This window comes from Bubalus bubalis, chromosome 19, assembly GCF_019923935.1.
Source record: "Bubalus bubalis isolate 160015118507 breed Murrah chromosome 19, NDDB_SH_1, whole genome shotgun sequence".
Lineage (NCBI taxonomy): Eukaryota > Metazoa > Chordata > Mammalia > Artiodactyla > Bovidae > Bubalus > Bubalus bubalis.
Genome location: NC_059175.1, coordinates 13,662,447 through 13,679,903, shown reverse-complemented (window position 1 = coordinate 13,679,903; position 17,457 = coordinate 13,662,447). Strand labels below are relative to the sequence as shown.

Below are 17,457 nucleotides of genomic sequence, written 5' to 3'. Positions count from 1 at the left end.
AGTGGAGGAGACATAACAGTCCTTCCCTGGTGGCTCAGGCGGTAGAGTTTGCCTGCAGTGTGGGAGGCCCAGGTTCAATCACCTGGGCGGGGAAGATCCCCTGCAGAAGGAAATGGCAACCCATTCCAGTATTCTTGCCTGGAAAATCTCATGGACAGAGGAGCCTGTTGGGCTACAATCCATGGGGTCACAAAGAGTCGGAAATGACTGAAGTGACTTAGCACTTGATATGACTTGATATCACAGTGTAAGCACCCCCACCTACCCTGATCATGAAGTGTACTTATACTCTGGGAACATAGGTGAAAAATGATTTCCAGCTTGATGTTTGATGAAAGAGCTGACATTTGAGATGGCCTGTGGGAGATAAGCAACTTTAGCTGCTGCTGCTGCTGCTAAGTCGCTTCAGTCGTGTCCGACTCTGTGCGACCCCATAGACGACAGCCCACCAGGCTCCCCCGTGCCTGGGATTCTCCAGGCAAGAACACCGGAGTGGGTTGCCATTTCCTTCTCCAATGCGTGAAAGTGAAAAGTGAATGTGAAGTCGCTCAGTCGTGTCCGACTCTTAGCGACCCCATGGACTGCAGCCTACCAGGCTCCTCCGTCCATGGGATTTTCCAGGCAAGAGTACTGGAATGGGGTGCCATTGCCTTCTCCAACTTTAGCTATATATATATATATATATATATATATGAAAAGACGACGAACTATGAAATCTGTTCACTCTCAATTGTTTGGAGTGGTCTAGTTCAGCATTCCCTGAAGTGTAAGATCCCATTATTAGATAAATTTAGAAGAAGCTATACAGTATCTGTCCTGAATGTGGCAGATATTTGTATACCCATCCTAAGTAATCTATGAAGAATTACAAAGTGGTAAGAATTTAAAGAATTATAAAGGCATGGGATTTGCCTCTCTCCCCCAAAATACGCCCTTGAGTATTTGCTCCTGTTTAAGTGTTCACCTGCAGTGTTCTTTCTATTCATTTAACCTTAGCAGTTTCACCTTTTTAGAAAAATGATTTGTCATATTTCTTTGTGTTACTTTCTGTTTACGTCCTTGTTTTACTAATGCTGTCTTGTTTAGTAAATTTAAAAAATGCAGAAATGCATTTTATTTTAAAGTTATTCTTTTCCTTTAACATTTAATCTGATTTTTCTAATTTTTCTTTTTATTTTTCCATTAGAGTGACCTCAGTTCTGTGGTAATTTGATTTTTTATTATAAATTTATATGCTTTTCTTACTTACCACTTTTTGACTTTGCCTAATTAATCTCTCCATACAAAACATAGTGGAAAAACAAAGTTAGTTGTGAATATACTTATGTGACTTTGAAAATATGTATATAATTTGTACTTTTTATATTATATTGATTGTTTTATTATATGAGAAAGTATACGTCAAAGACTAAATTGTCATATTGAAACAATTACATTCTTATATTAGTGTGTTTTCTGTAGATATTTTTTAAAAGAGGCCTTGTTAGCCTTGTTTAAATAGCCTTCGAATTTTCAACATCTTAACATAAAATATCCTGTGATCCTTCACATCTTTGAATGAACTGTGTAGTTGAAATTAATCTTCAAATGCACAGTGGTTTTAGTCTTAATTCTGGGTCAGGTAAAGATGGCCCTTTAACAATAAACTGAAGAAAATTAAATTTTCCCAAGTTGGTTAAAATCATATTTTCAAATTTCTGTTTAATATAAGCAACATTTGTTTATAACATTATATACACAATAAAAACAACTGCCTTAGCACTGAATTCTTAATTTTTTAAATGTCAAGTAACTTTATACTAACTGTTCAAACTAACTTAATTTTCCATTATGCTGCTTATTTTTCCTTTCATTTTATCTAAGCTCTTCTAAACTTATGCAGAAATTGAATTTTTAAATTTGAAATGTGGGTCTATGGTTATTTTTTTTTAAGCAATGGATTGATGGGATATATTTACTTTTTGTTTTTTTGAGAAAAAATAACAAAATGCCTTTGAATGTGTACTTTCTTTTAAACTGATAAATCATTGTATTTCTATTTTATTAGGGCACATGTACCCAGGACAAAAGAATCTGTTTTGTTTTAGATAATAATACATTAAATTATAATTCCATCATTATATTTTTGCAAATAATTTCCATTTTTATGGATTTAGTGTTAAAAAAGCTAAGTGCCAACATTTTTTGGTCATAGTTTATTTTGTTTTATTTCTGTATATATATTACTATGAAACTTTTTGAATAAAGTAATTCTAGAATATCCTTAGTATACCATTTTATATATGTTTGTATCAAAAAAGAGGCAAGTTGTCTGTTATCCTGCGATTATATACCCCCCAAAATAACAAAATAGCATAAAAGAATGTTTAGCATAATTAGGGAATTTTAAAAATTATGTAAAGTACATATGTAAATTACCCCATGACTGAAATACTGCTGTATCTGTCAGTAAGACTACAAAGTACCTTTTCTTTGATTTAAAAACTCAAAGATTTCAAGTATAACTCACTTTTTTTTTTTTGCCCTGAATATACACTTAACAATAAACTGGGAAATCACTAATGAACACTAAAATAATTGCTTTATAAAGTTAAATCCTATAAGATTATAAAATAGATTATTCACTATACTAATTTGAAATAATAATGAAAATTAAGTTAAATTATGCTGAAATAGTATAACAAAGACCTAATTATCTTAACACATTTCTGAAATGCTAAGTGCACAGGTGTATTCATTATCCTAGATTGCATTTTCACATTTGAATAACTTACCAGAAAATTTAAGATATATGTGAATGAAATTCCAGTTAAACATTTTTGGATGTCAATTCAAAAAATATTATAGTTATCCCCCATCCATTGTTTGATAACTTATCAGTTGACTAACACTTGACTTTGCCCCTGTTAATTATGTTAGGATAAAGATTTCTTTTCTTGCATTAATTATGATAACTTTGATTTGCAGGCATGAACTAATCACATTTATGGTTAATGCTTTTTCTTCAAATAAATTAGATATTGTTGTTGAGGTAAATACTTTAAACACCATCATACTTTGGTGGATTTTTTTTTTTCAGACTGATGAAGTATTTCTTGAAGCCCAGATTCAGAATATTACAACCTCACCTATGTTTATGGAGAAAGTTTCATTGGAGCCATCTATAATGTACAATGTAGCAGAATTAAATTCAGTCAACCAAGCTGGAGAACGGTAAATATGAATTGTGAACTATTTGTTTTTATTTTAAAAGACATGAATTTTTCTATCATTGTTACTCTTGGGTGATTTATGATTTTTTTAATTAATAGACTTTATTTTAGAAGAGAATTTTTAAATTTACAGAAAAATTTATCAGAAGGTGCAGCGTTCTCATGTGCCCTCCCCACTTACAGGGCCCCATACTGTTTACATTTTAACTTGGTGCATTTTTTACAATCAGCGAATCAGTATTGATACTTACTATTAACTAAAATCCAGTTTACATTCGTGTTCACTTTCTGTGTTGTGCATTCTATGAGTTTTGACAAATGTAATGACATAGCCATCATGACTTTACCTTCTAAAATAATTTCACTGCCCTTAAATTCTCTCATGGTCCATCAGCTCTCCCTTCACATAAAAATAAGATCTTCACCATTTGTACCTAGAGCACTTTTTTCAATTTTCACAGTAACTCAGATAAATATGGAACATTTCATCCTTTATCCTGCAAATGATAAAATTGAGACATGGGAAGGAATGATGGAAAAGTTAGAGTGAACAGTAAGTTTCAAGATGATGTATTCCCTCAACATCAAAAGGAGCGAGCATAGGAATAGACGATTTAATTTTTTACAAAAATGAAATACACATCTATGAGTAATTTATAAAAAGAATAAATAAATGTAAGATCAACATTAATATATATAAGAAGGTAATAGCTGGAGAAATACCTGATTTTATTAATCAAGAATGGAAATTTTACTTTTATTATGTTAGAATACAGTAAAGTGTGTAGCCTCTCATACCCCCAGAGGAAAACAATATTTTTCCCCTCTTTACCTGATCCTTTTATTCATTTGAAAATGATTCCTTAGTTTAGGGTATGTTTCTTTATTTTTGTTCATAGTTTTAGAGAAAAGGGACAAGATACTGAAGGTTCTGATTTCTATTGCATTTTTTCAGTTAACTGATATACGTCCAATACTTGAGATAATATATTGCATTCTATTATAAAGAATCTGAAGATTTTCCTATCAACTGAAAAAAATTAAAGAAAAACAAGTCCTCTCAGTTCAAGTTCTTTTCATTTGTATTGAAACCACTGACCTGTTGTATTCTAGATGTTTGGATGGTAGATCATTCAGGTCCTATCCAAAGGAACCATCACAGCCATGGTTTTTCTTTTAAAAGATTCTAGAGAATTTTTTCCATCTCTGTCTTCACCCCTCAGTGTAACTACATTTGGGTCAAGAGCATATTTGCAGCCAATGGATACACGCCAGTACTTATACTGCCTAAAACCCAAGAAGGAGTTTGCAGAAAAAGCAGGCATCATTAAGGGAGTAACAGTAATTGGAAAATTGGATATAGTATGGAAAACAAATCTAGGTGAAAGGGGAAGATTACAGACCAGCCAACTTCAAAGAATGGTGAGTCTAGAGAAAACACTGAAGGGGGTTTTGGCATGTTGGGGATTCAGATAGTTAGAACAAGTTAAATTTCCCTAGGTCTGTCACTAAAACCAGAGCACTATAAAAGGCATTAATATTACCAGAGAATAAAAGACAAATAATTTCACTGACACCTAGGTAGAAAATTGGTATTGATATGAATAGGAAATGTTCAGATGTTAATTTATCCATCGTACATGGCTTTCTACCATGTAAAGAACTTTTTTACTTTACCAAACAAATTAAAATAACTGTATATCAGTTGTTTCCTCATATGGTAATTCATGCTCATTGTTCTTTTTTTTTTCTTTTTTTTTTCATGCTCATTGTTATCTGACTTCCACTATATTAGAGTTATCTCTTTCTTTTTGCAATGTTTTGGAACTCTTGGATTTATGCTGTATTTACCTACTCAGTTCATTCTTTTTTTAAAGATGTTTAAAATGAAACTCATGTGAGTCCCACTCAAATTATCTTGTAAACACTGGTTGGATACTTTATCTAATTTCTACTCTGAGAGTATGGATAGCGACCAGCCTTCTTTTTCTTGTGCTAGTGAAAATATGCTACAGAATCCTCTATTTATACTGAATATTACCTGCTGAGATACGTTCTAAAATTTACTTTTATTATTTGAGGTAAAAATTGAAAAAAGAGATTACCACTGGGCCTAGTTTAAAACATAGCCATTAGCTATCATGCTGTCATGGCATTTTGATTCTACTGTCTGTCCATATCAGTGAATCTTGTGGAACAGACATGATTTGCTTCTTCAGTGTCTTCCATTTATTTCAGTGTCTTCCTCTACCTGTTTAGGCAATAACCTCACCTATGCAGAGTTATGTTTCTATAAGCTACAGTAAGTATCTTTGGAACAGCTTCCCCTTAGATCAGACCCCCTGAAATTGCTTTACTATTTGCCTATGAGACTCATTTCAACTTTACTAAACATGGAGTAATTATAACAAAAACAGTCAGGGTCTCTAGTGCTATTTTTCAATAGTAGCAGCAAAAGAAGTTAGAATGGATAACAGTAGGACTGTAGTACTGTTAAAATGGAAAGGTTTTTATAATAGATATAATAGATGTATATTAACTGTATTTCTTTTCTCATAGGCTCCAGGTTATGGAGATGTTAGGTTGTCTTTGGAGGCAATCCCAGATACTGTAAACCTTGAAGAACCTTTTCATATTACTTGTAAAATAACAAACTGCAGGTAATGCCAATATTTGTGGATGGATATCCTTTCATTTTTACCTAAGAGAGACTTCTTAAAGCTTTTTTTTTTTTTTTACAAGCACATTGTTTTATTTTTTTTTTTTTGAGTTGCCAAATGGTTTTTTTTTTTTTTACTTTACAATATTGTATTGGTTTTGCCATACATCAACATGCTCTGCCACGGGTGTACACGTGTTCCCCATCCTGAACCCCCCTCCCACCTCCCTCCCCATACCATCTCTCTGGGTCATCCCAGTGCACCAGCCCCAGGCTTCCTGTATCCTGCATCAAACCTGGACTGGTGATTCATTTCTTATATGATATTATACATGTTTTAATGCCATTCTCCCAAATCATCCCCCACTCCCTCTCCCACAAAGTCCAAAAGACTGGTCTATACATCTGTGTCTCTTTTGCTGTCTCATATACAGGGTTTTCATTACTTTCTAAATTCCATATATATGTGTTAGTATACTGTATTGATGTTTTTCTTTCTGGCTTACTTCACTCTGTATAATAGGCTCCAGTTTCATCCACCTCATTAGAACTGATTCAAATGTATTCTTTTTAATGGCTGAGTAATACTCCATTGTGTATATGTACCACAGCTTTCTTTTAAATATGCTATCTTCTTGTAAGTTTCCTCTTGCCATATAGTCTTCTCTGATATTGCCATTGAATACTATAAAGTTCTTCATCTGGTAGCTAATATTACATATTTTAGAGGCCCTACCCTATTAGGCACTTTTTAATATTTTATTTCTGTACCTGTGAGGTAGGTATTAATTATTCACATTCTTTGCAAGAGCAAGCTAACTCAGAGCTTGTGGCTTATTCAGTCTCAGAGAGCTAGAAAAGATGGGATCAGAGTTTGAAACCAGTGTATTTGACTTCAAGGTCCATGTTCATTTCATTGTTTACACTCCTTTCACACTTCAGATTACTAAACATGAACTAGTAGGTTCTTAGGGAATAATACATTATAGATTTACTGTAATAAGATAGATTTTTCTGAGCCATATTTATACCTGAGCCGTATCTTTAGTATTAAGAAACTAAAAAGTACTTATGAATTTAATATAAGGGATAGCCATAGACTGGAAAACAGGACTTTGATAATAGAGTATAATCTAGCTATTGAGAAGCAAAGAGCATAGGGTTTTGAGGCCAGAAAAACCTAGGATTAAATCCCAGTCCTATAACTTTGCTGCTCCTTGTAGTACTATTTGGTGCGTTCATGCTAAGTCATTTCAGTTGTGTCCGGCTCTTTGCAGCCCTATGGACCTTAGCCCGCCAGGCTCTTCTGTCCATGGGATTCTCCAGGCAAGAATACTGGAGTGGGTTGCCATTGGGGCATTTTGATAATATCACAGTAATGAATCCAAATCATCATAGTCTGAATGTATAATCCTTTTTAATTCTATATCCCTTACAACTTTATGGTATTAGGAAGATAAGCATTTATCCTTCAAAATTACAAAATACCTACTTACCCTGTGATGCTTCCTAGACCTTCTCACACATAATCATAGCAAATTGTAATATAGTTTTTTTGTGATACTGATACATTCCTATAATTAATCACTAGTCTCTTCTGTATTGGATTGCAAATAATTTAAGGGAAGAGATCATGTCTTACCAGCATTGTAAGTGCAGTGCCTGCCACATCATAGGAGCTCAGTAAAAAACACACACAGGATAAAGAGTTTGTGCTACATGTACCCTTTATGGGTCTGCTTTGGGATTATTTGTTTTGTGTTTTTTGAGTTACAAAAAATCAGTTATTCACCAAATGACAAAGTGCTGTAATAAAGAAATAACAGTTTGAGTATTCACTTTACCTTTTGGTAATTCAAAAAAGTTTTCTAAAAAGCACTTGTTTCTTAGATCTTCAGTTTCTTCATCTATAAAAACGGGATTACTACCAACCCACAACACACACAGACACATACATGGAATCTGCTCTTACTGGATTTTTGTGAAATGTAATGAGGAAATTCATGCATTGCATCTAAACTGGTCTGTGGCACACACTGAACATTTCAAATTTTAGAGGGGAGACAGAGACATATAAAAGCTAAATATCATTAAATCAATACATCTAAAGTTCAAGATTAAATTTAAATTTTAAATGAGTATTTTAAAATGTGGAGCCAACTAAGGAGAGAAAAAGAGCTTAAAGAGTTGAAAGTAAGTCAAGCGTGGTGGTAGAGTAGCAGACCATTTTTCATTATGAAACTTTTGGTTTTGTTTTAAAAACAATGCACATACTTTCACTAAAAGTGTTTTTTTAACTTAATAAGTTTATTTGAACTGGTGGTATCAATTATAAGGAGAAGTAGTCTTTTTCATGTCAAGTGAATACCTGAATAGTTTTACTTGTAAATCTTGCCAGTCATTTATTATGTTATCTGCGTGGTAAGGGCTTCCGAGGTGCCTCAGTGGGTAAAGAATCTGCCTGCAGTGCAGGAGACACGGGTTTGATCCCTATGTCGGGAAGATCTCCTGGAGGAGGGCACAGCAACCCACTCCAGTATTTTTGCCTGGAGAATCCCATGGACAGAGAAGCTTGACAGGCTACAGTCTATAGGATCACAAAGAGTCGGACGTAACTGAAGCGACTGAGCACACACTGCATGGTAAAGGAACGTAGATTAAATAGAAAAAGCACTGGACCAGCCTCAGTTTTTCATTCTCTTTCCTACAGAGTATCTAACAGAAATAGGAAGGACACATAGCAACAAGATTAGACACAGATGTCTGGAAGTCTCCCAGAGAAATGGCAAAACTCTTTTTAACAGATCAGCATCAGGGAGCCAGTGTTCGATACAGAACCAGAAGGCGTACATCCAGACAGGCAGATTAGTCTCAGTGCCACTGTAAACTCCAGAACAAAACCGTGTCCTGTGATAAAAACGATATGATAGATTTTCATTTCTGTTCCTGGTTTGCAGCTGGATACCATGAAAAGAAATTGACTGGCAATAGTGATTTAGAAACATTGCAGTATCCCCTTTGTGAAAAGAACAAGATTTATTCCTGTTTTTCTGATTCCTCCAGCAGTGAAAGAACGATGGATCTTGTTTTCGAAGTGTGATTTAGAAATATTGCAGTATCCCTTTGTGAAAGGAACAAGATTTATTCCTATTTTTCTGATTCCTCCAGCAGTGAAAGAACGATGGATCTTGTTTTGGAAATGTGCAATACCAATTCTATCCACTGGTGTGGCATTTCAGGAAGACAACTTGGAAAGCTCCATCCAAGTTCCTCTCTCTGCCTTGCCCTCACACTACTGTCTTCAGTACAAGGACTGCAAGTATGCTATCTTTTCAGTAATTTCAGTATTTAGGGGCTATTAACCCATAGTCATTTATTATATCCATTCTTTCTCTGGTCATTACCAATGAATGAAAACTTGGGTCTGTGTTTTTCTCTCAATAGAGCGTCTCCGGCTTAAGACTAACAGACACATTCTTAAAGAGAACGTATGAATATGATGACATCGCACAAGTCTGTGTGGTATCTTCGGCCATTAAAGTGGAAAGTTGAAGAAAGTGTCCAACGTTACACTTTTCATTGAGTTGCCCAGAATTTTCTGTATTTTTGTCACCTTTGTAAAATGATCAACAGTAAAAATAAGTATGTTATTTAAATTTCTTTCCTGTAAAAGTTAAAATATTAAATATTTGTTTTGAAAAGAACCATCTACTGATTTTATCTTGCGAGTTATATTCCAAATGAACATTTGTATATTTTCTGCACATGTGATTTTGTTTCACTTTAAATGACGATTGGACTTTGTTCTCCAAAAGCTCCACATTTGAGGCCATGTGTCCCTAGCAGGTATCTTGAACAATGGTCAGTAAACTTTTCATGTAAAGGGCCAGATACTGCATATGTTAGCCCTTGCAGGCCCCGAGGTTTCTGCTGAAACTACTCTGCAGTTGTAATACAAAAGCAGCCAGTAGGCTTTAGTGACTCAGACAGTAAAGAATCTACCTGCAGTGGAGGCGACCCAGGTTCCATCCCTGGGTCAGGAAGATCCCCTGGAGAAGGGAATGGCTACCCACTCCCGTATTCTTCCCTGGAGAATTCAATGGACAGAGGGGCCTGGCAGGCTATAGTCCATGGGGTTGCAAAGGGTCGGAAACAACCGAGCAACTTTCACTTTAGGCAAAAATTGTGCCACAGCATTTACAAAAACAAGCAGCTGGCCAGACTTGACCTGCAGGCCATAGTTTGCTGACCTCAATCTAGAAGATACAGTTGTTTGTTAAAACTTTAGAATTCTCATCATACTTTATTTAGGAGTATTTTCGTTAACACCGGCTTTTTCCTCAGTCAACAAAAAAAGTTTAAAACAACTGTGGTGGTCCTATAATCTTGTATTTGCTAACACGGTATGAATTTTTCTAGTTGTTTTCAAAATTATCATATTGACATCTGTATTTTTGTGTGCATACAAACAAACGTCTAACTTTCAGTTACTAAAAGCAGATAAGAATTGGTTTTATTTCTTAAACTGTCAATTACTCAGATAACTCTAAGCTAAGAAGCCTGATCATTTTCTAATTCTAAGCCAAGAAAGTCCTGTTTTTTCCCATTGAAAAATAAACCACTTTTTTTTTAAGGCATACTTAAAGGATTTCCAGCTTCTGATACTTGATTTTGAACTCTACATCATGTATTATTATTACAAAACTGTTTCTGCATGTAATCACATTAATTTACTTACATCATATACCAAACAGTGAGGAAATTAAGACTATAAACAACTTTGCAACATGGATGTAATAAAAGTTTCAATACTTTGAAACAAAAACTAGTGCTGTTAAATAAAAACTTAAGTTGAAATTCAAGTGTGTGTATATAACTGCTTAAATGTAAATGCATTAAGTCAAATACAAAAATTGTTTTTTCTTAAATGCATAATTATTTATTGCCATGACAAATTGTTTGGTCCAAAATGAAAGCTGTATTCAGAATGAGATTTGCCCTTAAATTGAAGAGGTAATTAATGAAACATCCGTGCAAAATAAAGTGCAAGCAGTGTAAAATTGTCTTTGTCCAAAGACAGTCTTTTCTCCAAAATGAGTACAATTGATTAAATGACGAAATAAGACTTTATAGCCCTGCACTGGATACTTCAGTAGCTTTCAAGGTGTCTTCTCATGACTGAACCTTCTGTTTCACTCCATTCAAATTTTAAAAGTAACATGATGGTCACTTGGGATTCTGCTATATAATTTGACTTAGTTACAAAGCCTCCCTTTTTTATAGGCAATAACCTAGACATATTGTTCCTTCATTAAGTAAAGGTTACATAATGTCATCTTAGAAAGGATCTGTTTAAACCATATTATAAAAATTAGATAACCAATTTGGTACATTAAGTAGAAATGTCATTTGCATACAAAGGACATTGTAAATTTTACATTTACAATGGAAAAGACCCTGATGCTGGGAAAGATTGAAGGCAAAAGGCGAAGGGGGCAGCAAAGGATGAGATGGTTAGATAGCATCACCAACTCAGTGGACATGAAGTTGAGCAAACTCCAGGAGACAGTGAAGGACAGAGGAACCTGGTTGTTACAGTCCATGGGTTCACAAAGAGTCAGACACAACTTAGCAACTGAACAACAATAAAAAATTTTACATAGCATCATAACAATTACAGCTACTATAATGAAAAGTGGTTAATGGAAACCAATCATTCCTAAGTAGAATGTGTATAAAGATTTACTTTAACACCCTCTTGTTTCAGACAAGCAAAATAACATTTGGAACATTCTTTATAATTTTAAGAGTAGCTAACACAATACAGCTACACAAAACCTTCTTGAAATAGCGTGCAATGGAGTAATTTCAAAGTGATGAAAGTACTTAAAAAGCAAAAGTGGCTTGAATAGAATGGAAATCCAGGTAAGTGGATAGATTATCTAGATGTATTATGGGAGATACATTAGAAAAGAAACAAACTAGAAAAATGAAATGGAAGAAATACACCAATTCACATTACTTCATGTAAAAAGAATGGCTACTTTAACTACAGATATTAGTAAAGACATTGTTTTAAACTATTTTTGCTTATAATGTCTTTGATTTTGGTATCAAAGTTGGCAAAATAAAATGAAGTTGGGAAGCGTTTCCTCTTCTGCTGGAAGAAATTGTGTAGATTTAATATGAAGTGTTTGGTAGAATTCACCATTGAAATTGGGCCTGTGGTTTTCTTTTCTGGACGTACCTTATTTCTTCAGTGAGTTATGGTAGTTTGTATCTTATAAAGAATTTATCTGTTTCATGGATATGGACCTACAGTTGATCATAGTATTTTCTAATTATCTTTTTAATGTCTACATGGTCTGCAGTGATATCCCTTCTTTCACTTCTGATAGTGTTGATTAATATTCTCTTTATTTTCCTACTCAGAGGCTTACCAGTTTTATCACTTTGAAAGCATCTGTAATGCATTCAAGATAATTATGCGAGGAACCTTTTCTTACGCAACACCAGCAAGAATTGACTTTTTTTTTTTTTTTTTTTTGCCCATGCCGTAGGCTGGCAGAATCTTTGGAAGTATGGCGTCTTAACCACTAGATCACCACCCAAGTTGATATAAGTGCAATATAGGAGACATTTCAGAAGGCTTATCTTAGACTTAAGTCCTACTTTTCTCTGGGAAAAGAGCTGTAGGTTCATGTAGCTCTTCCTTGTATCCTGAGCCCAGGCATTTTAGATATTTGCTGACCTAAAAGAGGAGAAATCTCTAACCTAGTGTTGCTTTTAAACTGAGCCCTTGGGACCTACATCAGAACCACTTGGTGTGCTGTGTGGAATGGTGATTCCCAGACCTTATTACAGGACCTGATAAAGTTGAAAAGTATGCCCCTGAATCTGGATTTTTAACAAATTCCAAGGTGAAATTATTCATTATAGTGAAATTATCAAACTGTTCTAATCCAACAAAAATTTTAAGATACCAAATAGCCTTTTGAGATAAAGAGTTATAGTAATACAAAATTAAATCAGTCATCAGTATTACTGATTTAATTTTGTATTACTGTTTCAGTTTTCTTTCACAACACTTGTGAAATTCATTATGTGTCCACCAGCTTTACCAATTTTATAATTAACAAATCAAAGAAATTCCAGCTGGAATTAGAACAGTCTCATCCATCACTCTAGTTAAAGCCATTCCAACACTTAATGCCACTTCTCTTCACTAACTAATATGTATTCTAATTTCAGTACAATATTTCAAGTCCCCTGTTTAAGCTGCATCAAATTAAGAAGCATAAAAGTGACATGCCAAGCCAAATTATAGCAGAGGATGAACATGAACAAGAAGTGTTAATGACCGATACTTTTTGTAACCCATCAAATAATTACGAGTTTAAAAAATCAGTGTCTGCAGGCACATAATTAAAATGCCACTTAGGAAATCCTTAAGGGCCAAGCTATTGGCTTATTTAAATGTAGATATATTTGAAAGTTTCCATGGTAAGGTCACTAGAGAAATTGTGCTAGTGAAATTGAATAGTTATACAACTGACCTAACCAATATTATTAAGGATTTCTAAATGTATTTTATTATGTACTTAGCATAAGTGGCCATGCTAATGTTATCTATACCAAACTGTAGGCAAGATTAGTTAAGACCTATGCAAAAAACCTGAGCACCCTACATTCACTTTCTATACATTCACAGCATCTATCTTTTTGTTTTCTAAACAACACCGAAGACTGCTTTCCACCAGCTCTTAAGATTTTTGTCACCCAACAAAATAAGCAGCATTAAAGACAGTACTGGCCCCTGTCATATCTTCACTACTGATAGCACTGTCAAAGCTAAACCCAGAAAAGATGCTACTCAGGGCCAAGTATATTTCTCCTAAATCAGCATGAGAATCCTTTCCTCTTAGTTATCTCCCCTTTCAAAAAAGTTTGCTTATGGGAATTTGGTGCTAGAGAACTCACCAGTAAACAGCCCTACTGTTCAATAAATATACTCTGCTATTAAGTCTAGTATACAAATACAATGAAGACTTGAAAATGGAACCATGTCCAGTTAAGTGCTACACTGGCACTGAACAAGGTTACTGATGACCTGCATACAAAGGAATCATGTTATGGTCAAGTCAACATAACATAGTCATATGTTATGTTATCTGTTTGTGATAAACCTATTGTCTAGACAGATTTCTTTTTTAGATTTGTTTTTGTGTTGGCCACTATCTACAGAAGACACTTGAGAGCCATCACCAACTGCATTCTGGGTGAGGGGCCCCAGTCAAGTCAGGAATGTTCTTCAGCGCTGCTGCTGAATGACCTGCTCCGGATGTGATTTCTAAGTTGCTCTATGAGTTCAGGATTCTGCTGCTGTATCTGCTGAGCAAACTGCTGTCCCCTGTAGTAAAGAGGCAAAGTAGTATGAATTAGGGAATTTCCAACCACACAATACCAACACAAAAAGAACTGCAAACAATGTGGATACTACCCAAGGAAACTTTTTCTATAAAAACAAGTTTTAGATTCAACTTATCTGCAAGTGTACCAGCACCTCCATATACCATTAATACAGTGCAGTGTTCTTTATGAGAAATCAAACACCCAAGCTAACAAGTGAGTTCCTGAATTGAGTGAAATCCACCCCTCCCCCACCCAGTGCTTAACCACAGATAAGCAAAGGGCTAAAAAGAATATGCTTTTTATTATATGTGTGCAAATATAATACAAGGTAAATGGTTCCTGTAATCAAGTCAGTCTCTCATATGGCAGGTGTCACACCTATTTGGGAATGCTTATGAAGTTGCCTAACAGAACTGAGTTTTTGAAAGGCAGAGATTTAATCCAAACTACTGAGTGTGTACCTCCCAATTGCAAGTGTTAGGTATCACTAAAATCATGCCACTTAAAGATCACTCTAAACATGCCATATTGCAAGTGGGTTTACACAGTTGTGATCACAAACAAAAAATTATATTTGTCACTAAATATAACATTTCCAGTAACAGCATCACACAGATTCAAAAAGCACAGTAGCCTAAGCAACTTGGATGGAAGTAGAGGTAATGTGTTCAAGTAAAGAGAAGATAAAATGAGTTCCTGTAGCAATGACATGTACTGCAAAAGTTTGAATTTAAAGTATCCGAAATCCTATGCAATATATGATTTTTAAATACATATGTGTACATAAAACTCATTAAGTAGATATTTGTCATCTGATTTGCTAAAAAAGTTTTTCTTGGATCCAATCTTCTGGAATCCTGCCTTTCAGGCAGAAAATTTCAATTTATGAACCACTTTTAAATTTAATAACTAATGAGGTCACTGATAACTAACAGTAAAAGATAAAAATTTAAAAAGAAAGCCTTGGTCCCCTTACCTTAGAGACAAATGGTAAAACATAAAGTACTCAAACTGTAAAACATAAAATACCTTTTTTGTTTTTTTAACTATTTCTATTTTAAATAAAACTTACGCTTGGATGAGGCTAGAGAGGTCAGTTAGGCCCCCAACACCAGCAGCAGGCCCCCCAATAGCATTTGTCATCATTCCTGACATTCTAGAGTAGGCAAGAGATAAATCAAATTGGCATATATTCTTTTTTTTTAATATTTTTAATTGGCGGATAATTGCTTTACAATGTTGTGTTGGCTTCTGCCATACATCAACATGAAACCAGCCATGGGTATATGTATGTCCCCTCCCTCCTGAACCTCCCTCCATCTCCCACCCATCCCATCTCTCCAGGTTGTCACAGAGCACCCGAGTTTGAGCTCCTTGCATCATACAGCAAATCCCCACTGGCTATCTATTTTACATACGGGAATGCTTATGTTTCCATGCTGTTCCCTCCATTCGTCCCACCCTCTTTCTTCCACTGTGTCCACAAGTCTCTTCTCTATGTCTGCCTCTATTGCTCCCCTGCAAACAGGTTCATCAGTACCATTTTTCTAGATTCCACATATATGTGTTAATACACAACATTTGTTTTTTTTTCTTTTTCTAACTTCACTGTGTATAACACACTCCAAGTACATCCACAACATTAGAAATGACTCAAATGCATTTCTTTTTATGCCTGACTAATATTCCATTGTATATGTGTACCACAGCTTCTTCATCCATTCATATGTCGATGGACATCTAGGTTGCTTCCATGTCCTAGCTATTGTAAATAGTGCTGCAACAGACACTGGGGTACATGTGTCTTTTTCAATGAATTAGCATATATTTTTAACAGGCAGAATACCAGCCAAGGAAAGCAGGTAGACATACCCACATTGGGTGGGCCAAATGAGTGTGACTTTACGTTCCAATTGACTGACATTTAGGTATCATTTTGGAGCTAATGTGCTCAAATTAGGAGCCTGACAAGTGGAAAGGAGAAATGTAATATACTCTTTCTGTATACTTACAGCTGTTGAACTTGAGGATTCTGCATTAAACTTGCTGCCTGGAATTGAAAAATGGTATCTCTCATCAAAGGCAGTTAATATTTAGAGATCTTTAAAAAAGTTTTTTTTTCCAAGCAGAGAGAAGCTAGATCATGTATATACTAACATTTTACAGAGTTTTGGTGTGCTATACAAAGTGAGTGGGAATATAAAAAAGAGGTACTAGGAAAAATGGTATTAACAATACATTTCACAATAAAGAGATTACAAACGCTAAGGATACTGGCAGCAGTTTACTTCCTCCTATTGATCACACAAATAAAGCCAAAAGAGCTTAGGAAACCACAATAGCCAAAATCCTCAGACTTCAAATACTAGATACCTTCCTAGGGTTACTTTCACCTAAGAGGGTAGTTTTTAGCCTTCTGTGGATTTGCAGATCCCTTTGCCAATCTCATAAAAAATATGATTCTCTCCCTAGAAAAATGCATATATCCATATGTATACAAAGTTTCATCTACAGTTCCAAGGAATCCATGGGCTTCCTGAAGTTCACCCATGGCTTTTTCACAAAACAGTACACAAGTAGGTTAATTACCTCAGCGATAACATCATACCACCACTGCCATCGCAAAAGCTCTCTTACTTGTTTCTAAAAACTTTGGAACTATATAGTTCTAATGGGAAATAGAGCCAGCAAAGCAGAAAAGGAAATATACTCACCATACTAATGAAGGCTGGATTATTTATTAAGCTAGCCATGTCAAAGCTCACTCCAGTTCCTGTCTGTAAAACAATTATATCTGAGAATTACTCTAAACACTACAATTTGATAATTGTGAATGATAAAATATTTCACTTATTTGGCATTAGAAACTTACAGGACTAGATACCTCTCTTAACTTCTGTTCTGCTATTTTCAGATTTGATTTATAGGAATCATTTTCAGGGTCAAGATCTAATGCCTTCTGATAACTTGTAACTGCTTCTTGAAATTTATTCATGGCAGTGAGGGCCAGCCTGAAAAGAATGCATTTTGAGAGTATAAGCTGTATGACTGAAGAACATTAGGACACCACAAATGTCATCAAAAGTCTATCTTGGTATTCAGTTTGAATCCAGATTACACTTTATTTATTCATTGTACAGTTGACCCCTGAACAGCATGGATCTGAATAGCAAA

At 34.8% G+C, this 17,457-nt stretch overlaps 2 protein-coding genes across 7 annotated transcripts in view; one reads left to right on the top strand and one right to left on the bottom strand.

Annotated features, from left to right (window-relative positions):
* Positions 1–9,575, top strand: part of TRAPPC13 (trafficking protein particle complex subunit 13) — a 33,858-nt gene extending 24,283 nt beyond the window's left edge. The window contains exons 8-13 of one of the 4 annotated variants that reach the window (XM_006074143.4): positions 1,187–1,204; positions 3,080–3,213; positions 4,436–4,634; positions 5,772–5,872; positions 9,043–9,190; positions 9,316–9,575. In XM_006074143.4, coding sequence (XP_006074205.1) covers positions 1,187–1,204; positions 3,080–3,213; positions 4,436–4,634; positions 5,772–5,872; positions 9,043–9,190; positions 9,316–9,423 — 708 coding nt within the window. In that variant the 3' untranslated portion in view covers positions 9,424–9,575. Of the gene's footprint in view, positions 1–1,186; positions 1,205–3,079; positions 3,214–4,435; positions 4,635–5,771; positions 5,873–9,039; positions 9,191–9,315 lie in introns of all 4 variants that reach the window. The other 3 variants (XM_006074142.4, XM_006074145.4, XM_006074144.4) reach the window with 3 other exon arrangements.
* Positions 9,576–10,784: 1,209 nt separating this feature from the next.
* Positions 10,785–17,457, bottom strand: part of SGTB (small glutamine rich tetratricopeptide repeat co-chaperone beta) — a 48,956-nt gene continuing 42,283 nt past the window's right edge. For 2 of the 3 annotated variants that reach the window (XM_025270468.3, XM_025270470.3), the window contains 5 exons: positions 17,156–17,294; positions 16,998–17,060; positions 16,296–16,333; positions 15,356–15,439; positions 10,785–14,281 (listed from right to left, as the gene is read on the bottom strand). In XM_025270468.3, the coding sequence (XP_025126253.1) occupies positions 14,170–14,281; positions 15,356–15,439; positions 16,296–16,333; positions 16,998–17,060; positions 17,156–17,294 (436 nt within the window). In that variant the 3' untranslated portion in view covers positions 10,785–14,169. The remainder of the gene's footprint in view (positions 14,282–15,355; positions 15,440–16,295; positions 16,334–16,997; positions 17,061–17,155; positions 17,295–17,457) is intronic. The other variant, XM_025270469.3, reaches the window with a different exon arrangement.